At 38.8% G+C, this 27068-nt stretch overlaps 1 protein-coding gene across 3 annotated transcripts; it reads right to left on the bottom strand.

Annotated features, from left to right (window-relative positions):
* Window positions 1–25109, bottom strand: cdca9 (cell division cycle associated 9). 3 transcript variants are annotated; one of them, XM_039763132.1, is made up of 9 exons: window positions 24400–25109; window positions 22402–22533; window positions 14574–14605; window positions 14409–14457; window positions 14194–14276; window positions 7605–7672; window positions 6649–6745; window positions 3709–3789; window positions 1–1514 (listed from the first exon to the last, which is right to left on the bottom strand). In XM_039763132.1, exons 1-9 carry the CDS (start codon window positions 24650–24652, stop codon window positions 1479–1481), a joined length of 831 nt encoding a protein of 276 aa, XP_039619066.1. In that variant the 5' UTR covers window positions 24653–25109; the 3' UTR covers window positions 1–1478. The 3 variants fall into 3 exon arrangements, with proteins under 3 accessions (XP_039619066.1, XP_039619064.1, XP_039619067.1); XM_039763130.1 differs by lacking the exon at window positions 1–1514 and adding an exon at window positions 2619–3634 and having other exon boundaries at window positions 24400–24695; XM_039763133.1 differs by lacking the exons at window positions 1–1514; window positions 24400–25109 and adding exons at window positions 2619–3634; window positions 23741–23990.
* Window positions 25110–27068: the final 1959 nt, after the last annotated feature.

The raw sequence follows: 27068 nt of genomic DNA on the forward strand, positions 1-27068 counted from the left end.
TATGTAGTGTGTCTGTGATGTCATGTGAAAGTGACAGGCCCAGTGTTAACAGTTCAGCTGTAACTGCACAGGGAGTGAGCCAGAAAAAAATAAAACAAGACAGCCAGCAAACCTCTTTGTTGTTTTGTGTTTTAGTATTAATTCATTGGGTCTATACTGCTTGAGTTTATCAAAAGATTTAATTTAATAACATTGTGCTTTGATAATCTGGCTTCAAATCTAATGGTTGGAATGCCGATCAACACCAAAAAACTTTGTCAAATATTTGTCACCCTAGGGTGGTCCAAGTACAGTGAAATTTTTTAAATGTGCAATATGCTGCCACTTCCCAGAGCAATAAAAAAAACAAGTATTACAATACAAAACTTAATACAAAGCAACAGTTTACCTGATTACCATTTCTGAATAGCAAGACTTTATTTGCTCTCATTGTTTTGCAACAACTATGCTCCCATTTTCTAACTTTTTTCCCTTAAAAGTTTATTGGTAACATGCAAATGTTCTGATTCTGCATATACTGCACAATCTTACATTAATGTAATCAGGAATCACTGATAGTTGTACAATTGGATTGCCCTTGCATTTTCTTTACCTTTTGATTTTTTTTTTTGTAAACATGTACCAAAGATGAAAAGTAAAGCCCTAGATTCCACACATTAGAGTCTCCTTACAAAGAAAAAGCAATTTGAAATGAACTCGTCCATTCCCCTTAAATACACAAAATATTAACATATACTCAAAATAGTTAGTTAGTTTTAGGGATGTTTTTTTGATTCATATTTTGTGATATCATCATACAAAGCTTTCATTATTCCACCAGAGGGCAGTGATGTAATGCTTAATAGTGCAACAAGAACCAGTTTCTATGGCACATTTTCATACAAAGGCTGTAGCCAAAGGTGCTTTACATGGCAAAGAAGGTTACATACAAAAGAACAATTTAGGTAAGAATGAATGAAAATTATGCACACTTTCATAAGATACAGTACAGTCCTTTAAAATAGAATTATTTTTGAACAGTGCACTACAGTGCTTAGTACTTCAGGGATCATTTATTTTCACAGCTAGGGTAGCCCCTAGGAGCAGCCCCATGAATTTCACACTTGAAGACAATGCTGTACTTGGTTTTGTGCACCATATCCATCTTCAGTTCATTGATATGCAGGCTCAAGTCAATGCCTTGACACATCACAATGGAAATCTTGGTGAAGCACCTCCAGTTATGGTCACTTTGAGCAAAAAAGGTGCACAGAAGGACTCCAGAAATTCAAAGAGTCCTTTGGAAATTCTAATCTTGCACTTCATAGCACAATCTTCCTCATCAGTCACAATTTTGTACAATGATTTTAAAAAAAAAAAAAAAAAAGTTGGAACAATCTTAGGAGAGCACAAAGCTTAACCTTTAATTTTGTTGATTAACAGTCAAGTGCCTTACAAAAATATTCACTAGTTAAATTTTGTTAGGGGGTATTTTTATTTCATAGCATTAAGTTTCCAGCACATGCTCCCAACCTCTAAAAAAAAAAAAAAGTTTAAAAGAAAAGAAATTAAAGCATGCTTTTTGCATCTGTATTCAGTCCATGTACCAAGGAAGCTCTAATTGTACAAAGGAGACAAAACAATTAACCTTCAGACAACTGTCTTATAAACTGACCTCCACCATTGATTTGTGTATTTAAAACACACACATTAGACAAAATCCCAACAAAGAAAAGGGCCATCCTTCAGGTTGTGAAAATACACTTTTATTGAAACATTTGGAAAAGTGAAAAACACGTTTTAAGCAAGAACGAGTTAGTCTGGAAACTTATTTCTCATTTGCGTTTTATTGTTAACTGGTAGCACAGTAAGAAAACAAGAAGCCATTAAAAACAAGATGCGTCAGTTTAAGAATAAAAGCAAATAAGAAGGGGTCAACTCTTAAGCAAGTTTAACTAAAATCAAGCACAAAAACATAACTCAAGCAAATACTGTTTCAGCAGAAACATTCCACTTTTAATCAAGAATGTGGGTTGAAACAAACCTACAGCCACATTTTAGGATCCTTGCAATAGAGGATAAAGATAAAACGCATAAAATGAAAGGCGTAAACTTGGATATCACTGTAATATCAGGTAGTAGAAGACATAGCACTGCTGCTTTGCAGTAAGAGGACCTGGATTCTTGTCCAGGGGGCCCCTGTACCGAGATTTCATAATCTTCCCAGGTCTCCTTTATATATTCTGGCCTCCTCACACAGTCTCAAGACATGTGGGTTAGGTGATTTAGCATTGCTAAATTGGCCCTATGGAACCAGTTTACCATGTGATGGACTGGCCAGGTGTCATTCCCGATATCCAACTGATGCTTACTTGCTGGGATTGGGTCCAGCTTGCCTGTGACACTGCCCTGGATAAGCAGGTTAAGAAAAATGAATGGGTAGTGAAAATATATTGAAAACCAAAAGCCAGAGTGTTGCTTTGATACATAGTCACGCGAACTTTAGTAAAAGGTGTTTTTTTAAAAAAAAAAAAAAAATCTAAAAAACCAGCCATACACTGGAAATTAACCTTTAAGCCCTGCCCTTCATCTTTCCAAGAACTGAAGCACCCTTACAAATGGTGGGAAAAAAAAAAAAAACCACCACATACCACTAAACCCACTGGAGCACTTGTATGACATCATTACAAACTTCCAAGAAAGACTGAAAAAAAGATGCTGATTAGGTCCAGGATATTTTTATGCATTTCTATAATTTTTAGTCCACTCCAGTATGAATTAGGGTTTCAGTATCATAAGGTCACAGGTTGAGGACTTCTCTTGGAGGGAAAATGATTTGAAGAGAAAGTTCGATCAAGCAAAAGATGATTTAGGGGACAATGCTTAGAGTGAAGCTAGATGGAGTGGTTAGAATCCACAATTAAAATTCTGATAAAATTACAATTCAGATGGGGGGGGTGGGTGGATATGGGAAACCTATCATCCACATTTATACTTTAATGAGACAGGGAGGTAGCATACATGGCATTAAGTATTTTTGGTAGTAACAAATAAGTGTCAAAAGAGAAATACTGGTAACTCCTCATCACATACTGACAAAAATAAACAAAATCACTGCATTAGTTTAGAGGTTTAAAATGTATCAAACATAGCAAAAAAATGTGGTCACTATGAGGTCACCTGGTCCATGAGGTTTCTTGGCAAATTGAACAGTAGTAAGGAACTGGTTAATGATAGTACAAAAAGTGAAACTAAAGTTATATACAGGGTGCTTATAGATATTCACATACCCTTGACAGCTATGCTAGAGGTGGTTGATTTCCAAAAGGAGAAAAACCACAACAGTTACAATGGACTGAAGCATTCAGCAACTGGTTTGTGTTTAACAATTTATACACTGAGAAGCGCACGGAAATTACTTATAAAGGTTAAAAACCTACAAACAAATTTGCTGAAACAGTCCACAACAGACCAGAGGAAAAATTATATATTTTTTTTTATTTACAAAAAGCTCACATTAAAAAACAAAAAAAAAAAAAAAAAACACAACACACAACTCCACAGGCACACGCACACACACACACACACACACACACACACACTGTCCTTAAAGCTGGTTGACTTTTGCCTGACTGCACAAATGCCCCATCATACTCTGCAACGGTAAAAGAAAAATTAGTGGCTCATTCTCATTCTGTCATCTGCTCAACATCAGAATGCATTACTCACCATTAACTCCTGCATATGCTGTAAAGCCTTCTTATCAATCAGGTCAAAATTTACATCATTCTTGTCAAATAAGCATAGAGGCTAAAAAAAAAAAACAAAAAAACACAAAGGGGTGACAAATTCCTATGGGACATAATTGTTAAATTTTCCCCAGTGTTTATTCATGCAGTATACACTAATGCCTTCTATACTTGAATATGCAGAAGGTGCAAGACATACTGTAGTTAGGTCCATAAGTATTTGGACCGTGAGCATTTTGGCTCTGTATGCCAGCACAATGGATTCGAAATTAAGCAAATTATGAGGTTGAAGTTTAAACCGTTACCTTTAAAAGGTGTTTATATATTAGTTTAGGAAAGGCAGTCATTTTTCTTCATAGCACCCACCACCACCCCATTTCGTTTACTTCAGCAGTCTGCAGGTGCTGCTTGTTTGTTGGACTTTCTCCCATCAGTTTTGTCTTCAGCAAGTGAAATACATTCCATTGGATGGAGGTCAGTTGATTGACATTGAAGAATATTCCACTACTCTGTGTTGAAAAGCACTTGGTTTGCTTTTGCAGCAAGTCCAAAGAAAATTGTTCCAGACATGGACAAGCATTTAAAAATGTTTTTCTGGCAAAGTCTAATCTATTCTTCCTATGGTTGAGGTTTACTACTGGTTTGTACCTTGTGGTGAACCCTCTCTATTTTCATTAAGTCTTCTTTTGATTGTAGACTTTGGCAATGATGGGTCTACCCTCCTGGCGAGTGTTCTTGGTTTGTTCAAAATGTTCTGAATAGGGCGGTTCCTCAAAAGGGCAGAATTCTGTAATCATCCAGAACAGTTGTCTTCTGTTGTTTTTTCCAGACTTTCTGGTGTTGGAGTTCACCAGTGCATTCCTTCTTTTTGAGAATGTACCAGATGGTTGATTTGACCACTCCATGCATTTCTGCCATATCCCTAAAGCAGGGGCAGAGGCGGCCTTTGGGGGTGGCGACTAGGGCAATCACCCCAGGCCATGCGCCTGAGGGGGGCCCCACGATAGGAGATTCTTTTGTCACCGTCAGCTCATCATACAAATATGCAGGGCCTCTGCAAGACATTCAAATCCGTTATAGACTGAAATACGGTACGTGGTGGATTTCTTCGGAAACCACTCATAAACGAGGACTTGTTACTTTAGAAGCCTTTCCCGGCATCTATACCAATAACCAAGAAAGCTCTTAGCACGACATTTTTGGTTTCAAAATACAGTAATAATTACGCCCTTCAATTTCAAATTTACACTGGGTCAGCAAAGGCGGCGACGCCAATACCATGCTGGGGTCTCCAAATGGCCTTATCAACTCATCTTTCTTGTCGAAATAGAGTTAGAAATCATGTTTGATTTTGGGTGAAAAGAGTGGTCCTCGGCAGGGCGTTGGCAAGTGTTTGTTTTATTACAAGTGTTCTGGTTCTCCGGAATTAAATAAATTTGCCGACTCCAGCGGGTTCGGCAGAAAACGACTTATCTAGTTTGTTAAATTTTGCGTGCAAAATGTTTCTGAATAATTACGTTGGTTAAAGGCCACTAAACCAATATAAGAACAATTACAATATGTAATGTAATCAAAACGGCCAATGGTACCTACATAAGGCACCATTTTTTTTTTTTTTAACAATAAGGCGTACAGCATTAGAGGCGGACAAGCCCGTGAGCGTGGTAGTACAGTATAATGCCTACACTTATGCTCTCGGCCCCACATGACACTTGCCCAAGGCCCCACGTACCCCTAAGGCAGCCTCTGGCAGGGGTCCTCAATCACAGTCCTGGAGGGCCACAGTGGCTGCAGGTTTTTCCTCCAACTCATTGACTTAATTAGAAAATAATTCTTCCCAATAATTCAATTTCATGGCTTGTTAATGCTTTAACTCTGCCATGTCAGGCCATTCGTATATCCTAGATTTTTTTTCCTTTTTAAGGATATCTTCCAAATGATTTGAAGTATAAAATGGATGAGCAATACTCAGTCTTTCACTTTCTCTTCACTTTCCTTCCAAGTATTTTATTAAATCCAATAGTGCATGATAAATACACACAGGTGTAAATGGTAACAAGCTAAATGGAGAAATGCTGGTCTCTTTTGTCATTTGCATGTTATTGCTAATTAAGAGCAATTAAAAACCAAGACTAGAGCTGTTTAAGACTAAAATAAGCAATAAGGGTTCAACATCTTAACAAGCAAGACAACTAAAGTGAAGCAGAAGTGTTACTTGAGCAATAAGTGTTTCTTAAGCAACTGGGTTGGAACAAAAACCTGCAGCCACTGCGGCCCTCCAGCACTGTGATCGAGGACCCCTGCCCTAAAGGGTTTGTTTTGTTTTCTCTGCCCAGTAATAGCCCGCTTTTACTAGCATGGTTAGCTCAATGGTCCTCATATTGAGAGGTCCAAATGCTTCCAAATACATATTCCACATTTGGAAGCAATTCCGGACATTTTACCTATTTAATTAATTAAATAAATAATGAGGGAACTACTCCAACCTGGCTATGGGACAGTGTCAGTCAAAATTTCCAAATTCATTTGAGCCTCTAGAAATAGGAAGGTTATGCAGAAAACAAAAAGGCGGTCATTACCTTACTACCGATACTACAAAAAAAAAAAAAAAAAAGCTGGTACAAATTATGTTTTCGGGCCTTTGGTACTTAGTGATTTTTGACAAGACAAAAAAAAAAAAAAAAAAAAAAAGTTTGAAGCGCCTTTTATAGGGATTAGTATCACCCACCACCCGATTCCGGGTACTTTATATGTAGTTTTACCACAATTCTAAAATACAGATGCACCTCTGCATTTTTAGCACACAGAAACCTTTGCAAGGGCATAGTGGATAGTTAAAAACCAACTTGAATCAAAACAGCAGCTTGTGTCACTAATCTTGCCACTTATATCACTTATCTTCCTAAATTTAAACTCTTACCTGTCCTTTAGAAGTTGGTATATTTGCAAATGGAATATCTTGATTAATACAGAGGGGTAAGCTGCTGTACCCCTTGTCTCTATTTAAAGTTGCAGATCTGTTTAGAAGAGAGAAAGCACGGTTTGAAAAAGAAAAAAAAAAAAAATTAGCACATGCTGAATATACAGTTTATAAGTAAGGTCACAATATTATGCTAGTTATCTTGGAAATGCAAGTCCTCAATGTTTTCATAGATTTGTTAGATTTAACCACATTCAAACACTGCACCATTATTATAAACACAAGAGGGTTGTCAAGAGTAGGCTGCATGTAATATACTATAAGTTAGTGCAGCCTCCAGTAATTTGATCCAATTATTAACTGAATGAAGAAAACTGAGGGGGGTAGGGAAAAGGGTCCTCAAGGTAGACCGATGAGGAGGTAACCAAGTTGTGCTATAACTGTGATGTCAATGTGCCATACATATAGTTTTCACTGCATTGGACTAGATCTCAATGAATTCCTAGAACACCACACTAATTTGAGTCATATCCAAGTAAATTAAAAATGCATACATACAACCAAACCCAAACACACACCAACACACACCCACACACACACACACGAGGGGACGCCTAATTGAGAAGTATTTTGCAGCTGCAGTGTCACCATAGGGCTGGTCACACTGGCAAGACACAAGCCGAATTATTGAAAGTCCTAGCACAGAAAATATTTGGGGACAGGATTAATATTTAGACAAACAAACTGGCTTATACAATATGCAATGAGAAAGATGAGGAATGCGGTGCATATGGAGGAGGGCGCCAGGTGAACCTAGGTTACAAAAAGTGAAACAGTGGATCAGGAATGAGATAAAAGATGCCACATGCCCTGGGCAATGATTGAAGTTGCAAATAACAGGTAAACAACAATTAGGATGATGTAAACAAGACAGGAATAGTCCTGCTTATCCTTACCTGGGTAACTGCTGTACCTTTTTCTTAGTGGAATGCAAGTCTGCCAGAGATTTGGCTTTACTAGAAGGCTGCAAAACAAGAATAGTCAGGGAACATTTCTTGTTAGATTTAAGACATTATATACACAAGTTACAATATTGCAAGGAAACCGAGACAAATGGCAGTGAGAAGGTGTGCAAAATTTCCCTGAGAGGATGAATAAAGTATTTATCATCACAAATAAAGGTTAATGTAATTGTTTATATTATGACCAGTACTAGTTTAATGGATATAAAAAAAAAAACCAAAAAAAAAAAAAAAAAACAAAAAAAACACCACAACCCTATCCCTGATCTCCATTAAGAATGGGCTTTAATAGGCGAACTTCAATCAGCCACACCCAACAGTCACAATGCAGAAATGTTTAGATATCGATGGATTTTTCAGTCTTTCAGCCATTTTCAAGTTAAACGTAATGGAGGTTTTAGGGCTGCTACAGTTATTTAATATAAATTGATGTAAAAAACACCCTACTCATATTTTCTTAGTCGATTAATTGTCCCTGCCCCTTCCACAAAATGGTGTGTCACCGTGCTACAATGCACTATACATTTTCACAGCAGCAGCTATATCACATTCTGTAGATTAAGGTCCCTCCCCCAAATATCTTCCAAAAGGCTTCTCTGTGTTGGAGTATTTCACTACAAAAACTGACAGAATAGTTATTTATTCAGTATGTAAAAAAACCCGATGATGTTCCACAACAGCACTAGTTCCATACATGCACACCTGAAAAAGAAACGCTATGGAACTGCAGAGCAGGACAAGATATCCGTACCATGCTGTAATTAACCCATTTACACTCACTTAGTTCCCCCGAAGCAATTGTTCTTTAAATTATGTAAAGCAGATTAACTTCAGAAGTCTTCCTAGTGACTAGCATTGTGATGAACATTAGAGCTACAGGATTTCTTCCAACAGGACAGATAAATACAATCACTTATTCTGCTAAATACACCTGCTATTTGGCAACTTTATCAATTGCAAGTGCACTAAAGGAAAAGGTTTCAAATACACAACCTAGATAAATATTATTGACTAATCTAATAAATGCAGTTGGTGGTGTTAGACACCGAGTAGCACATTTACCCTTTGCCAGACACATGTAGAGGCCAGCATGACCCTGTGGATCCGAAAGAAAAACGTGTCAGTAATCCAATGTAAACCTAGAATAGTTAAGTCCTCCTCCCAGAAAGTGTCCAAAAAAAAAAAAACAAAAAAAAAAAACCACACACACACACAACACAAAAAGACACACACACATCAGCACAAAAACCGAAAATAAGGTTTGAGGATGTCTGGGGGAATAGAGAGAGATAAGGTAGTGAAACAAAATGAGAAGTGCTGAACAAGAACATACAAAACTAACATGCTTAACAGGTTTAAGTAAAATATATATTGTGCCGTTAAGCCAACAAGCCTATTGTTAGCATGCTGGTTCTACCATGATATCTTCTGTAAGGGAGAAACGGAACTAAAATTACTATAAAGCTTGGGAAACCAGGGGCTGAAAATGGCCTATTTACCGATCAAGTCTTTTGTGTGTGAACAAACAAAAAAAAAAAACCCACACCAAAAACACCACCACACAAAACAAACAAACAAACCACACCACACCACACCACACCACACCACACCACACACACCACTGCCAGCTTAGCTCATCAGCCCATCAATCAGTACATCCCTACTATAAATTATGAGGAAGAGCGAGCAGGCATTACTGACAGGCAGACACAGACTTCAGCAAGGCAGGCAATGCATTCAATGCAAAAATCAGATACAAGTGAAATTCACCCATTTTTTTAATTTAGATGTCAGAGGAAAAAAAGTTTTCAAAATGACCATTTCTATAAGGCATAGCTATTTGTCCATCCATCCATTATCCAACCTGCTATATCCTAACTACAGGTTCACGGGGGTCTGCTGGAGCCAATGCCAGCCAACACAGGGCGCAAGGCAGGAAACAAACCTTGGGCAGGGTGCCAGCCCACTGCAGATAGACATTTGTGCAATTGTTAAATTTAGGGGGGTGGGCTTGCCTTCACTAATGTTTCATGATATTATTGGGGAAAAAACGTAAACAAAGTTTTGGACTTGTATAGAAAACATGTATATACAGGTGCCGGTCATAAAATCAGAATATCATGACAAAGTTGATTTCAGTAATTCCATTCAAAAAAAAAAAGTGAAACTTGTATATTAGATTCATTCATTACACACAGACTGAGGTATTTCAAATGTCAGTTCTCATCAAAATTAAAAGAAATAAACAACTAATGAAAGTCCCAAATTCAGTATCTCGGAAAATTAGAATATTATGAAAAGGTTCAATATTGGACACCTGGTGCCACACTAATCAGCTAATTAACTCAAAACACCTGCAAAAGCCTTTAAATGGTCTCTCAGTCTAGTTCTGTAGGCTACACAATCATGGGGAAGACTGCTGACTTGGCAGTTGTCCAAAAGACATCCATTGACACCTTGCACAAGGAGGGCAAGACACAAAAGGTCATTGCTAAAGAGGCTGGCTGTTTACAGAACTCTGTGTCCAAGCACATTAATAGAGAGGAGAAGGAAGGACAAGATGTGGTAGGGAAAAAAAAAAAAGTGTACAAGCAATAGGGATAACTGTACCCTGGAGAGGATTGTGAAACAAAACCCATTCAAAACTGTGGGGGAGATTCACAAAGAGTGGACTGCAGCTGGAGTCAGTGCTTCAAGAACCACCACGCACAGACGTATGCAAGACATGGGTTTCAGCTGTCGCATTCCTTGTGTCAAGCCACTCTTGAACAAGAGACAGCGTCAGAAGCGTCTCGACTGGACTGCTGCTGTGTGGTCCAAAGTTAGGTTCTCTGATGAAAGTAAATTTTGCATTTCCTTTGGAAATCAAGGTCCCAGAGTCTGGAGGAAGAGAGGAGAGGCACAGAATCCACATTGCTCGAGGTCCAGTGTAAAGTTTCCACAGTCAGTGATGGTTTGGGGTCCCATGTCATCTGATGGTGTTGGTCCACTGCTTTTTCTGAGGTCCAAGGTCAACGCAGCTGTCTACCAGGAAGTTTTAGAGCACTTCATGCTTCCTGCTGCTGACGAACTTTATGGAGATGCAGATTTCATTTTCCAACAGGACCTGGCACCTGCACAAAGTGCCAAAACTACTAGTACCTGGTTTAAGGACCATGGTATCCCTGTTCTTGATTGGCCAGCGAACTCGCCTGACCTTAACCCCATAGAAAATCTATGGGGTATTGTGAAGAGGAAGATACAATACGCTAGACCCAACAATTCAGAAGAGCACTATCACTATCAGAGCAACATGGGCTCTCATAACACCTGAGCAGTGCCACAGACTGATCGACTCCATGCCACACCGCATTGCTGCAGTAATCCAGGCCAAAGGTGCCCCAACTAAATATTGAGTGCTGTACATGCTCATACTTTTCATATTCATACCTTTCAGTTGGCCAACATTTCTAAAAATCCTTTTTTTGCATTGGTCTTAATTTATATTCTAATCTTCTGAGATACTGAATTTGGGACTTTCATTAGTTGTCAGTTCTCATCAAAATTAAAAGAAATAAACATTTGAAATACATCAGTCTGTGTGTAATGAATGAATCTAATATACAAGTTTCACTTTTTGAATGGAATTACTGAAATAAAATCAACTTTGTCATGATATTCTAATTTTATGACCGACACCTGTACACACACGTCTGTTTGGTACTGATCTTCAATCTTTAAGGAGTTTAGAGAAGAGATATTGCAATTTGGACCCAAAAATGCTGTGGCAATTAAAGTCCAAATTGACCAGCCCTAATGTTGCATATATGATACAATTTCATAGTTTACATTTGTGTATCATATTGTTCAACATACTCATGAAGATGGAATGTTGTATTATCTAATCAAAAAAAAAAAAATAAGTGGTCATTGTAAGATTGTAGGGCATATGCTTATTGGTCTCTGTATAAAAGTCAGATCTGAGCAAAATATAGCATTTGGTCTTTTTCAGTAATAACTAAGTTTCTTTCTTCTCTCTTACACTGCAGCAGCCAGGCTTTAGTTGAGGATATAACCCATGTGGAAAAAACAAGACAGAAAAAAAAGTTTAAAGGGCTGCATGAAATGCAGATCACGCGGCATGGCAGCAGCAAGGTAGCAGCTGATTGAGCAAAAAAAAACCACACGCACACAAAATACTGGAAATTAAACACTGTTTAAATGTAAATATACATGTACTTACAGTTTTTAATCATTAATTGTACTACAGAGCCGTTTTGCTATTAAATACACAGCTACTATAACCCCCCCCAATTTGTGCATCAACTAGACATTTGTAATTCTTGGTGCAATTATAAATATGGATTACCATTTTAAATGATGTAGTACTGGTGTCAAAATTTTATGCTATACAACACATCAACAAATAATGAACACAGTACAGTTGAAAAATGGATGCAGTTTTATGAACAGTATACTTTTTTGGCTCATTAACATACAGTACTTTCTATGTGCTTGAATCAGACTGAATAGTGGGCTAATGGCAAATGCGTGTCAGACATAATTAAAAGTAGAGTAGACTGAATGAACAAGATGCAAATCTGCAGGTGCTAGAGAAGGAACAGGTTGTAAGTGAGGGAGAATGTCACTGGCCCCAGGCTGGAGGATGGGTACATGCAAGTTAAAAATGTAAATGGGGAGCTATAGGTTAAATAGCATTACACTTCTGCTTTAGGTGGAGACGAATGCAGAATGATCTTCTGCCAGACACCTTTAACTACTGTATGTTGGGTTATAGAAATGTTATTCTATTTTAGACTAGATTCACAAATATTCTGATACTTGCTCACTTATACATGACCTTCATGTGTGCGGAGCACACTCATGGTTCTAAATCTATGAACTTGTAAGGGATGCAGAATTAATCAACATTTACTTGTGGGTGGTGCTTCAAATTCAGTTTTATTGTTACTAATGTTATCACATTTTCAGACATTGCTTTAAGATTTTTTCAATATAGGAATTCACTATTAAAAAGTAACACTGCTGAGAGATGTTTCATTATATTAAAAATGGGCAGTCTTGAAGTTTTAAAACCATGGCCCTATTAAGAATGATTAAAGGACACTCTAGACCCAAAACAAACACTATTTAAATAAGATGGGGTCTGCTCCAGAAAGATAATTATGGATTTCAAATAAACTATGGCTTCCTATAGCACATTTTGCACCTGCAGATAGCTGGTTCCAGAATACCAGATTTCAGTCAACTTATGCAATCCTGGATAGGTTGATCCCGATTAACAAATAGAAGGGTTTGTAAATTTTGCAGTGAACAAGATGAGCAGCAAACAGTGAATCAACAATAGACTACAAGTCTTAGAAGCAGATGGAACAACCTTCATGCCAGCAGAGCAAGAGGTGCTGGTGGAAGTGCATGAAGATTATCTGCATATCTGAGGGATTAGGAGTAATACAGCAGCAGCCGTGACCCAGAAAAGGGAGATGGAGGAATATTGCTGAAAGAATGAATGTATAAACCTTTAATCAGTGAAATCTGTGTAAACTTTGTGGGGTAAGCTGTTGAATTGGGCAAAATGTCCAAACAATATTACTGTACTTGAAATGTTATATGCTAAGTACTGTATTCTGTTTTTACAATATTAAATGATAGCATAAATGTCTAAGACCCCCAGGCATTGAGTTAATTTCAGCATTCAAGTTTATCTAATTGTTGCTCTGAGAAATGTTGAATGTTATCTTAGCTGAAATGAAGCAACTGGAAAGCCACAGTTTTATCCCAATTCATTTTACTAGATGAATTTTAAAAGATCTCTGGGTTTAGGTACAACGAGGTCACCCATGATGAATTTGGTTCAGTAAAGAACCAAACCAGGTCATATGCATAAGGGCAACATACAGCAAGCATTTTTATAACCAGCTACACCTTTAGCATTGCAAAGAATTTATTCTTAAGTATATACATACTAAGGGCTCTATATAATGGCTTTAAGTTAATAAGCAGCTGTCAACACCCACCTTGAAAACCAAAAAAAGAATCTAGTTCATAAAAGTAACTTCATTTCAGAAAATGCTTGGGGGAAGCCGTCTTTCATAAAAGCAAATAATGGTAAAAAACTGTTACACGTTACAATACTCTGCTAATAATATGCTAATTAAACTAACTCCTCCCTTCCTGCAAACCACCTAGAGCTTACAATTTGACTTTTCTTATGGTATAATTGGAGCATGGTGGTGGGGTAGTATAGAAAAATGTGGAATTCAATTTAACAAAAAACAAATAGAGCATGTTTTTTTCATAGACTTTCAAATATTTAAGATATTCCTGCCCAATAAAAATGCACTGGAAGCAAAACTGTTCAAATCCTAATGCAATCAGGAACACAATTATATAGTATAGTAGAAAGAACATTCCTCATTGTTGTTAGCTTCTACAAGAAGCTATACATTAAATCACATATACTACTTCAATGCAATCCATTTATGATATAATATTTTAAGAAATATAAAATTAGGATTGTTACCGTAGCAAACGATCTTACGGTGTGCTTGTGCTGAACAGAAAGTGTTCTTTTAAGACTTGAAGGTGTTTGCTGGGAAACAGCATCTTTAAAGGAGCAAAAATAAATAATGTAAAATACCTTAAAAGTGTAACTGTTTGACAAACAAAATCATGGAAGACAAAATTACCGTCAAAAATCATTTTAAAAAATAGGACAAAGACATTTAATGAAATTACCCTTTCTATTCCTTTTTGCTTTTACAGTTTTCATCTGTGGACATTCTTCCTTTATATATATATAAAAAAAAACACTTTTTAAAGGGAGGCACATGCAAGCTGCATCAGGTTCTTAAAAATGCAGAATCTTCAAGTAACACTAGGTTTGCAAAATTAAATACTTACATCAAAAATATCCATAACCTCTGGGTTAGCTTCTGTCAAAGAAACAAAAACACACTCAGCCTTTTTGATCATATTTTACTTAAAATGCTCATTTTCAACATTTAAAATAAAGCATAGGAAGCATTTTTCAGAAACCACGCTCTGCAAGGTCTAATGTTCGACAGGACAAGGTTTGCGAACTTTCCAGTTTAAAAAAAAAAAAAACAAAACAAAACACAACCAACACACTATAGTCACTGGTCCTACATTAAATTAACACTACTTGATTGCAGCTTTGTAAACTAAATTTGCAACCACAGACCTAATTACACTTTAGTTAGGACAGATATTTCACATAACTTCAACACCTAACTGCAAATCAGTCAGTACAACTGTAGTCTGCCACTGCACACATACATTTCCAGGTTATACTTAACCATGTTTGAAGCTTCCAAAACAGTAACAGGTAACGTCTAGATCTAGAATTTATTCAATTATGTCATCACCAGCTGTGCTACCTGTCTAAGAGGAGTTGAAATCGAAGTAATCAATGTAGACTTCAGAATTAACATTTGCAGTGCACCATCTATTTCAATGTATTTTGTAACACATGCAGTAATCAAATGCATTTCTACAATTGTTTGTGATACACCATCTGTTGGAATGAAAGAGACATAGCAACCAGACAGACACACAGATACTTGTCCTTTTATTAAGGTGGAGGTTTTGTTTCCCTCCTGTGTGTGCAGTATGCAAAGCTAGATCTGTCACACACTTAACAGTATATAAGGAAATCCTGTAAGCTGGAGAAGGTAGGGGGCAAACATTTTTTTTTTTTGGAGAACAAAAAGTGAACTATAGCCCTGTTAACATTTATAAATGTCTAACAGATTTAGGCAAAATTTAACAAAAGCTTACATTTTTTCCCCAAATTGGTTTCTGTAGAAAGAACTGTCCATTACTTATTCAAAGTTAACTTCTGTTGATATTATAGCAACTTTTGGTTTGAATAACTATTGTTTTCTGTGAAAGTTAAGATAAAATATACAATGAAACCATTTTATATTTGGCTTTAATTCCAAACTAAAATAAATTGCTAGAAAATGAGGAGGGAAACTGTTAAGCTATCTATACAAAGCAGGTCTTACACTTATAACATTTACATATACGGTTAGGTTCACAAGTAATGGACAGTGACAAAATTTCATAATTTTGGCTCAGTCTTCATTTCAAATCCATTGTGGTGGCAAATAGTTACAGGGCTGAAGTGTAGGCTTTCAGCATTAATTCAAATGGTTTAAACAAATACTGTACATGGTCCTGCCATTTTCTGGCGCTCAAAAGTATTTGGACAATTCACTGAAAAGCTGTTCCATAGTTAATGAAAGACCTGCTCACACCTGGCTATTAAGAAGGTAGAAGATCTAGAGTTTCATTCCAAGTGTGGAATTTACAGTTGTAGCTGTGAATACTCAATACAAAAAGGTCCAAAAGAGCGGTCCATGCAATAAAAAAAACACCACACAGGCCACCATTAGGCAGAGAAAACAAAACAAACCCATCCAAGACATAGCAGAAACATCACAGGCTTCATGTATAAACTGTGCAAACACACAAAAATGTAAGCGTGGAAAAGGGCATACGCAACATCAAAATATATAAAAACTATGCTTGGCATAAAGCTACGCACATTTTCACGGCAGTCTCAGACCAAGCGTACACACGTTTTCACTTGATTTTGTGGATGGGCAGCACCCAATGTCAAAACAGTGCTAATGTTTGTGTGGGATTTGCATCCATGATGTGGGCTTTATCAAATACACTGAAATTTACAAATTTAAAGCACTTGATTGTCCATTCTGTGCATCATTATACTGTATAGATTAATTACAAACTATTCCAATTACCATGGCTGCTTCAGCATAGTTAGAAGACACTACAAACAGAAGAATAAGAGAGTGGATATTCAGAGATCATACTAATTTCTTGCCCAATGATGATGACTAGCTTCCAAGTCAATTTAGATTTCCAAGAGCTATCCTCTTGGAGCTGTGTGCTGAATTGGGACTGGCTTTACTAACGCAGACTGAGGAATTGTGCTCTACCTGTTCCTTTGCAAGTTCTCTCCAACCTCTGGTTTTTAGCCACAGGAGCTTTTCAATGTGAACTGGCTGATCGATTGGGTATTTCTTAGTCATCACTGAGTCATGCCTACCAGTTGTATGGCAGAGTGGTCAACTACACGCACATTGCTATAACAGCGCCTTCAAAGAATGAATTTGCTTATGTAAATAGAATTTCCTCTCTATTCATGTGCTGCTCTATAGTCCACAGACAGTGTGCAAGCATATAGTATGCTGCATAATGTGGCATGCAATTGTAGCTTTCCTGTACACAGAGATATATGATGAAACCAACTCCGCCAAATGATCAGCCAAATCGGACAGTGTTTTGGAAAAAAAAAAAAAAAAACACACCACACACACACAAAAAGATGCAGCATTTTTTTTTTTTTTTTTTTAACCAATACATTTAAAATTAGTGGTCAATATCACACAATACAGCATTTATATTCCTTAGTTCATTGGCCACATCTCTTGAAGCATCCATTATTGCATTTTGTGACTCCAGAACAGAACTCCCATCAGCACACGGTTTCAAAGGGAAGGGTGTGTGCGCATCCAATGCCCGAAGATGTGCCTGGAACAGCAGCACCATCACCGCCTAGAGTCACCTTTTGTAATACTGTCTGAAACAGAATAAAGAGCAATACCTCATCTGCTGCCTGTTTGTCTTATTAAACAAACATGCAATTAATTTACACAAGTATGGATAATGGGAAGGGGGGACTCCCCTTCATCTGCGGTGATGTCAGAGACCCACTTTCCCACCAATAACTGCAAGCAGCTTGCCTTTCAAAGTATGAGACCAGAATTTCCGCTACCTCCTTCAATAGTGTTGAATCTCCGGGGGGGCTGTGACACACCTTTTCACATCTTTCAACTTTGATATCCAACCTTTTTTTTTTTTTTTTAATTTTGGGCACTCTGTGACTTTCCGTACTTGAACTTTGGAGTGGCACAGCCCGGCAGAGGAGCTCAATGTCCTTTTTTGCTTATAACACTGCTTAAGCCACCAAATAGTACATTTTTCCTTGCCTCCAGGTCACCAAGTAGGACCTCCATTTTCGCACTTGCCGAAATATCTCCTTTTGCCATTGTCTTTTAAGAAAACAGAGGGGGCTATTTATATTGATTTGCATATCCAAACAGGTGAAATTTTGGGAGGAGTCATAGTGGGGTTTTAGGCACGTGCATGAAAATTGACATCAATTGGGATTTATAATGGGAAAATGCATAAAACGTTGCTTACGCATAGTTTTATGCATCTGAAGTTTTTTTTTTTGTGTACGCACATTTCCAGTTTTGTCTGTACATCGCATTTTAGTGTGAATTCCATGCAAGTCGTTATACAAGAGGCCCCAGGAGTGGTCAAATCAACAATCTGGTACATTCTTAAAAGAGAAGGAATGCACCGGCATGCTCAGCTACACCAGAAGAAGACTTGGACAACCATGCAAGACAACTGGACTAGACAATCACAGAATTCTTTACTTGAAGAAAAACTAACTCACAACATTTAGCTGAACCATGAACACTCTCTGGAAAGTAGGCTTATCACTGTCAAGCTGTACAATCAAGAGAAGACTTCACGAAAGTAAATACAGAGGGTTTACCACAAGGAGGAAACCACTGGTAATCTGAAAGCAAAGGAACAACAGATTAGACTACCAGAAAATATTAATCTTGATTTCATTTGTTGAAAGAAAACTTTATATATAAATATGTACCAGAATGATAAAGAAAAGGCTCATGATCCGTAGCATGCCATACCATCTGTGAAACATGGTAAACAGTGTTATGGCACAGGGATGCGCGACTGCCAATGGTAGTGGGCGATGGATGTTTGAGGATAGGACTACTGACAAAATCTGGAGGAGGACTGCTCAAGTGTAAACGGCTATACTATCTGCTCAGATTCAGACAAATGCTGTAGAACTGATAAGACAACGCTTCACAGTACAGAATTACAATGAGCCAAAACATACTGTGGCAGCAAACCAAGCATTTTCAATGAAAAGAAGTGGAATATTCTTCAATGGCCAAGTCAATCAACTGACCTCAACCCAATGGGACATGCATTTCCAATGTTAAAGACAAAACTGAAGGTAAAAAGTCCAACAAATAAGCAGTTCTTGAAGATAGCTGCAGTAAAAGCCTGGCAAAGCATCAGAAATGTGGAAACCCAGCACTTGGAATAGGCCATGGGACTTTAGGCAGTTATTGAATGCAAAGGATTTTCAACAATGATTATGTTCATAATCGTGTTTGTTTGTCCAAATATTTTCAAAGCCCTTAAAGTAGGGAGAAGAAACATTGATAAAAATGTCTGCCTTTTCTACATGGTTCATAGAATCCATCCATCCTCTTCCACTTATCAGAGGTCGGGTCGCGGGGGTAGCAGCTTAAGCAGAGAAGCCCAGATTTCCCTCTCCCCGGCCACTTCTTCCAGCTCTTCCGGGAGAATCCCAAAGGCGTTCCCAGGCCAGCCGGGAGACATAGTCCCTCTAGCGTGTCCTGGGTCTTCCCCGGGGCCTCCTCCCGGTTGGACGTGCATGGAACACCTCACCAGGGAGGCGTCCAGGAGGCATCCTGATCAGATGCCCGAGCCACCTCATCCGACACCTCTCGATGCGGAGGAGCAGCGGCTCTACTCTGAGCCCCTCCCGGATGACTGAGCTCCTCACCCTATCTTTAAGGGAAAGCCCAGACACCCTGCGAAGGAAACTCATTTCAGCCCCTTGTATTCGCGATCTCGTTCTTGCGGTCACTACCCATAGCTCATGACCATAGGTGAGGGTAGGAGCGTAGATCGACTGGTAAATTGAGAGCTTTGCCTTACGGCTCAGCTTCTTTTTCACCACGACAGACCGATGCAGAGCCCGCATCACTGCGGACGCCGCACCGATCCGCCTGTCGATCTCACGCTCCATTCTTCCCTCACTCGTGAACAAGACCCCGAGATACTTGAACTCCTCCACTTGGGGCAGGATCTCTCCCCCAACCCTGAGAGGGCACTCCACCCTTTTCCGGCTGAGGACCATGCTCTCGGATTTGGAGGTGCTGATTCTCATCTCAGCCGCTTCACACTCAGCTGCGAACCGATCCAGAGAGAGCTGAAGATCACGGCCTGATGAAGCAAACAGGACAACATCATCTGCAAAAGCAGTGACCCAATCCTGAGTCCACCAAACCGGACCCCTTCAACACCCTGGCTGCGCCTAGAAATTCTGTCCATAAAAGTTATGAACAGAATCGGTGACAAAGGGCAGCCCTGGCAGTCCAACTCTCACTGGAAATGGGCTGACTTACTGCGGCAATGCGGACCAAGCTCTGACACGGTTGTACAGGACCAACAGCTCTTATCAGGGGTCCGGTACCCCATACTCCCGAGCACCCCCACAGGATTCCCCGAAGGACACGGTCGAACGCCTTTTCCAAGTCCACAAAGCACATGTAGACTGGTTGGGCAAACTCCCATGCACCCTCCAGGATCCTGCTAAGGGTGTAGAGCTGGTCCACTGTTCGCGACCAGGGCGAAAACCACACTGTTCCTCCTGAATCCAAGGTTCGACTATCCGACGGACCCTGCTCTCCAGAACCCCCGAATAGACTTTTCCAGGGAGGCTGAGGAGTGTGATCCCTCTATAGTTGGAACACACCCTCCGGTCCCCCTTTTTAAAGAGGGGGATCACCACCCCGGTCTGCCAATCCAGAGGCACTGTCCCGATGTCCATGCGATGTTGCAGAGACGTGTCAACCAAGACAGTCCTACAACATCCAGAGCCATAAGGAACTCCAGGCGTATCTCGTCCACCCCCGGGGCCCTGCCACCAAGGAGTTTTTTGACCACCTCGGTGACCTCAGTCCCAGAGATGGGAGAGCCCACCTCAGAGTCCCCAGGCTCTGCTTCCTCATGGAAGGCATGTTAGTGGGATTGAGGAGGTCTTGAGTACTCCCCCAACGTCCGAGTCGAGGTCAGCAGCGCACAATCCCCACCATATACGGTGTTGACACTGCACTGCTTCCCCTTCCTGAGACGCTGGACCAGAATCTCCTCGAAGCCGTCCGAAAATCGTTCTCCATGGCCTCTCCAAACTCATCCCATGCCCGAGTTTTTGCCTCAGCAACAATTGAAGCCGCATTCCGCTTGGCCTGTCGGTACCTATCAGCTGCCTCCAGAGACCCACAGGACAAAAAGGTCCTATAGGACTCCTTCAGCTTGACGGCATCCCTCACTGCCAGTGTCCACCAACGGGTTTGGGGAATGCCGCCGCGACAGGCACTGACCACCTTACAGCCACAGCTCCGGTCAGCCGCCTCAACAATAGAGGCACGGAACATGGCCCATTCGGACTCAATGTCCCCCACCTCCCTCGGGACGTGGTCGAAGTTCTGCCGAAGGTGGGAGTTCGGCTCATAGAATGTTTTTGTTAAACGCCATAAATTAAAACTGCAAGCCTACACTTCAGTCAAATGTTGACTGCTTCATTTCAAATCCACTGTGGTAGCACACAGACAAAATTATAATCAATGGCCAAATGCTTCTGGACCCAATTATAAGGAGAGAGAAAAAAAAAAAAAACCCTACAAAACAAACCACACACAAGAAATACTTCTCTTAAATTTTACCAAGTTTTAAACTCTGTAGTTCAGGGACACCTTCTCCAAGCCCTCTTAACACAGACAAAAAAACACAACTTCACTACCCCATGTACCACTGAACACATGAGCTGAATACAAGTCAGAGGTAGTAGAATGTTAATCAGGCGTATAATCTGTCATGGGGGCAGGGAGAAGCTTCAAAATCCGCTGCTACTATTCATTTATTGTGGGAGGGTGCAGTTGTATCAAAAAAGGGTTTCAAGGGGTTACTGAAAGCCAAATATCTGGATTTTCACCAAAACCACCATAAGAGTCAAAATCATTTGCGAGGAGTTCCCATTTTTAAATATACTTTTTAATGTTTCTGAAAAAGGTTCCAATTTACAATTCAATAAGCCAGTGACTTCGAAGGTCGGTCATGCAGGACCCCTATGGCTACAGTTTTTTCTCTCTCAACTAGTTTTAATCAGCAAGTCATTTTCCCCTCTACCTGACCACTTTTTTAGAATTCTTTTTCTAACTCTGCATTCAGAAAAGCACAGTAGTGATATTTGTAATAAATTTAGAAGTTTGTATTTTTGCCATAGTGCTTAAACCTGCTCCCTTAAACTGTACTGCAATAAAGTAAAAATATGAAATTATTGGAAACACACAGAAATGCTTGCTATATTACAAAAAAAAAATTTAGGAAACCTAGTTTTGTCATTTCTGTATTAACACCAAAATATTGAAAATAGCTTATTTAGTGTAGGAGTTCAATTAAAAGGGTGTGGATGAAAATCTAAAACCAAGTAAGACTGAACTATGGAAGCACTACAATAAGCCGTTGAATGTTTTAGCTAGTTATGAAAGCCAGATCAATCTTTAGATTGTTACTCCTACCAGTGAATTTAAGAAAAAAAACACGACTTTTACATTGCCTCCCTGCTCCATTTAGATTAGTAAATCAATCCCAAGAAATAGAAGTAAAATTATTAATGTGAAAGGCAAAACTGGAGGAAAGAATCCTCAATTACACACATTGTAGACACATTTCCTTTGTGCAGCATTTTGTAATGCAACAGAATGGTAGCTCATCAGTTTACTTCAAGTTTACCTTTTGTTAAAATATCAAGAACACTTACTTTCTGTCACATCTTTCAAAAGTGTTTTCTGTAGAGAATATGGCATCTTCAGAATCTCGACTTTGAATGTTTTTTGTGCTGAGGTCACTAGAGTTTCCAAATACTTCTCTTGTTCACATCTTTTTTGTTTGGCTGCAGAAACAAAACATAAGTTTACTGTATATGGGACATTTTGTACAAGAAAACTTGGTTCTTTTTAAAATTTAAATATTCAGTGTTTTTGCTAGAACACAGGCACACACACAAAAAAAAATCATGATTAGCAGCTACCAAATACATCAGGCCGATTTTTTTTTTTTTTTTATATAAACTAAAAAATTGAAAGTGTTTTGCCAAACTATGAAATACAATTTAATGATAAGCAAATAACAAAACTGTTTTACATTAGATGATTTTGATTGCTGAACAGATTTAATGAAAACTTCTAAGCAAAGCTCTTTCAACATTGTTATGCCATCTCTTTGAAACTGTATTACAATTTCTGTATACAAAGCACCCTCATTCCAAAAATTGTAATCCTGGCAGAAATTTGTTTATTTGAATTATGAAAATACAGATTTACGTTACAACAGCAAGGTAGAACAGTATCTAGCACAGATGATTCAAACCCAAGATTGCTGAATCTGTGATGCATGAGCCTGATCATTGATCGAGTGCAGTTTATAATAAAACTTTGATACACTGAGTTTTTGTTAGGTGGTTTGAGCACGGCAAAGGTTCTGTAACAGGAATAAAAGCACAGAAAAAAAAAAAAAATACAGAACCTAGGGCATAAAATTAAACACAAATAAGAACAATCAGGAATAAAAATACCTCAAGAAAACTACAAATAGGTAACATAACTTGGGATATGGAACTTAAAATATCTCCTTAGCACTACCCACAAAACAGCACTGATTAGACAACTGCTGTAATTATCTTGGGCAACAACCAAATCTGTAAAATAAAGCTGCTGTCATAGAGCTACAGACTGGGAAGATCTTAAATTGGACAGAATGAGATCCACTGATGGTTCTCTCTCATATGTAACATACAACACCATTACTTATATACTTACAGTTTGGCAGACAGTGTAATTAACATAAAAGCGCTATTAATCTCATCTTGTGTACCACTTTGGCCTGGTGAGAATTTCAAAAGGTGATTAAATTCATACTTACTCACATGGACTTTGTAATCAAGAAATTTGCATCATGATCCAGTCTTTAGCAACTGTACAAAAGCTGGAAAAATGCCTAACATGTCATGAAACTATATATATATATATATATATATATATATATATATATATATATATATATATATATATATAGATTAAAACAAAACGAAAAGTGTGTACCTGCAACAAGACTGACAACTCCAGCTAAAATAAATTCAATCAAATGCTCCCAATTTCCACATGAATGCTTTTGCTAGAGGGGCTTCCTTAAATGGACTGAAAAATTAGATTTTATACAAGTTAACCATCAGTTTCAGTAACGTCCACACACGCTGAAATCTTGGCATACTGAGCTATCGAAATGAAACCATTCGCGTCGACCCTTAATTTTCATTAGGTTGATGCAGTGGGCGAAACTTCTTCGAACGGCTAATAGAATGGGGACTAGACGGGTTATCTTCTGGTTGTTAACAGGTTTTCTTACCTCTCCCCCCCCCAAAAAAAGGGAATATCAGTGATAGATCTAGCAGGTGATATAATGAACTCACACTAAACTCCAATAATGCTTAAATCATACGTTTAATTTTAGTACACGTTGCAATCTTTCACTTTTAAGCCAGGCAAGAACGTTTAGTCACAAATTCTCTAATATTACGTCCATTATTATGATTTTATAATTCCGGGTCAAAATAACTAATTCCGAAACTTTAGGTCGGAGGGGAGATAAAAACACATGTATTTGTTACGGTTGGTTCTGCACTGCACAGCAGGTCTTTCTTCTGGCTTAAAATGGCTTGCGCCCGCTACACATCTCATGTACGTAATTCCTTGTTAATTACCTTCATTTTCAAATTGCTGCAGAAAAAGTCTGATCTTTTGGTCTCTCGTTTCCAATAAATCTTTTTCCAGCTCCTCATCACCCATTTGCTCACGTCTCTGTATCCTTCTACGCGCCATCACTGCCCGCTTCGAGGTGAGACAGGAAACCGCAGGCGTTAAATTGGCGCCTAGCAGAAATGCGGAGGATAATTGACAGCACCGGGTGGGGGCGCTGCTAGACGAGCGAAACGCGCGCAGGTGCGACCCATCCATGGCAAAGCAACACTTGTTCGGGAGCAACGCGACGGACCGATGACAATGTCAGTTTCAAGTTTGTTGTCTTTTGGGGCCACCGTAGTGATGGGAATATTAATTTGTAACTATCTTGACTTTTTGTATTTTTCTCTGATATATTCACTTTAGATATTAATGAAACATGTTTTTAAATTGAGATGGTTCTTTAGCTGTTGGGGAAAAAAAGATGCATCCCATGCGCCCGCGTCGATTAAAGTTTAGAACAATCTCATTTTGTAAACGCTACATTATTTTTTTCTAGCGATCTTAAAATTAGCGTCTCTGCAGTTATGTTAAAAATAGCACTACGAACCATTGTGTTATTATTAGTAGTTATATTATTGCATGGCAAATAATTTACTTGTAGATGTTAGTAGTATAATAGAAAAACGACAGACCCCTGCTGTCATGACATGCATACTGATTGTTCTGAGTAATTGTCTCATTCATTGACAGGGGCGTGTTCAAAATTATAGTGCAGAGTTTAATTAAAGAATTTATTCATTCTTAGGTGTAATTAAATGTCCTTTATTAAGGAAGAAGGGAAGCAAATGTTTCACACATTGTTAGAGAATATATTCCCTTGTGAATTGCTAAGTAAAATAGGCCGTTCCAAGCATTGTTCGGAGGAACAACGTAAGTTGACTAAAAAGCTGATTGGACAGAGGAAAACATATAAAAAAGTGCAGCACATTATAGGCTGCACACCTAAAATAATCTCAGTTGATTTTAAATGGCGGCAAAAACCTGAAACAGGCGGAAGAAATCGAGCAACTAATGTTAAGACCGATCCAAGGATAATCAGGATGGCAAAGATTCTGCCAATCATCACCTCCAGGATGATCAAAGATGACCTAAAATCACCTTTTAAGTACTTTTTTTACAGTCAGAAAACGTTTGATCTAAGCTAAGCCATCAGCAAGAAGCCCCCGTAAAGCACCACTGTTAAAATTAACGTTATTTTCAGGTGAGAATTTGATTTCATGTCTTCGTTTTATTTATTTTTTATTTAAATTTTAACTGTGCCATATTACAATTTCCAAAGCAGTTTAGGCAGTTAATGGTTACTATGGGATTTTGTCTGTTCAAGTCAAATTAGGCTAAGTGTCTAATTTTACATTCATAAATGTGTACATTTCTGAAAAGTAAATATAGATTATGGCTATGAAAGAACAATCCAATTGCAGTGGTGACATTTTGGAATTACACATGCTATACAGTATGTGAACCCTAAATTCATTCATTTGTTCTTAATATTAAAACGTATACACTCGCCTAAAGGATTATTAGGAACACCTGTTCAATTTCTCATTAATGCAATTATCTAATCAACCAATCACATGGCAGTTGCTTCAATGCATTTAGGGGTGTGGTCCTGGTCAAGACAATCTCCTGAACTCCAAACTGAATGTCAGAATGGGAAAGAAAGGTGATTTAAGCAATTTTGAGCGTGGCATGGTTGTTGGTGCAAGACGGGCCGGTCTGAGTATTTCACAATCTGCTCAGTGACTGGGATTTTCACGCACAACCATTTCTAGGGTTTACAAAGAATGGTGTGAAAAGGGAAAAACATCCAGTATGCGGCAGTCCTGTGGGCGAAAATACCTTGATGCTAGAGGTCAGAAGAGAATGGGCTGACTGATTCAAGCTGATAGAAGAGCAACTTTGACTGAAATAACCACTCGTTACAACCGAGGTATGCAGCAAAGCATTTGTGAAGCCACAACACGCACAACCTTGAGGCGGATGGGCTACAACAGCAGAAGACCCCGCCGGGTACCACTCATCTCCACTACAAATAGGAAAAAGAGGCTACAATTTGCACAAGCTCACCAAAATTGGACAGTTGAAGACTGGAAAAATGTTGCCTGGTCTGACGAGTCTCGATTTCTGTTGAGACATTCAAATGGTAGTCAGAATTTGGCGTAAACAGAATGAGAACATGGATCCATCATGCCTTGTTACCACTGTGCAGGCTGCTGGTGGTGGTGTAATGGTGTGGGGGATGTTTTCTTGGCACACTTTAGGCCCCTTCGTGCCCATTGGGCATCTTTTAAATGCCACGGGCTACCTGAGCATTGTTTCTGACCATGTCCATCCCTTCTTGACCACCATGTACCCATCCTCTGATGGCTACTTCCAGCAGGATAATGCACCATGTCACAAAGCTTGAATCATTTCAGATTGGTTTCTTGAACATGACAATGAGTTCACTGTACTAAAATGGCCCCCACAGTCACCAGATCTCAACCCAATAGAGCATCTTTGGGATGTGGTGGAACGGGAGCTTCGTGCCCTGGATGTGCATCCCACAAATCTCCATCAACTGCAAGATGCTATCCTATCAATATGGGCCAACATTTTTAAAGAATGCTTTCAGCACCTTGTTGAATTA

This window comes from Polypterus senegalus, chromosome 9 (assembly GCF_016835505.1).
Source record: "Polypterus senegalus isolate Bchr_013 chromosome 9, ASM1683550v1, whole genome shotgun sequence".
In the NCBI taxonomy this organism is placed as follows: domain Eukaryota; kingdom Metazoa; phylum Chordata; class Cladistia; order Polypteriformes; family Polypteridae; genus Polypterus; species Polypterus senegalus.

Coding starts and splice junctions, on each gene's coding strand:
- cdca9 (XM_039763130.1), bottom strand. CDS start 24,652: ATGGATGGGTCGCACCTGCGCGCGTTTCGCTCGTCTAGCAGCGCCCCC. Junction 14,277..14,408: donor AGCAAAAAGGAATAGAAAGG/GTAATTTCATTA, acceptor GCTCCTTTAAAG/ATGCTGTTTCCCAGCAAACA. Junction 6,746..7,604: donor AAGGTACAGCAGTTACCCAG/GTAAGGATAAGC, acceptor TCTTCTAAACAG/ATCTGCAACTTTAAATAGAG.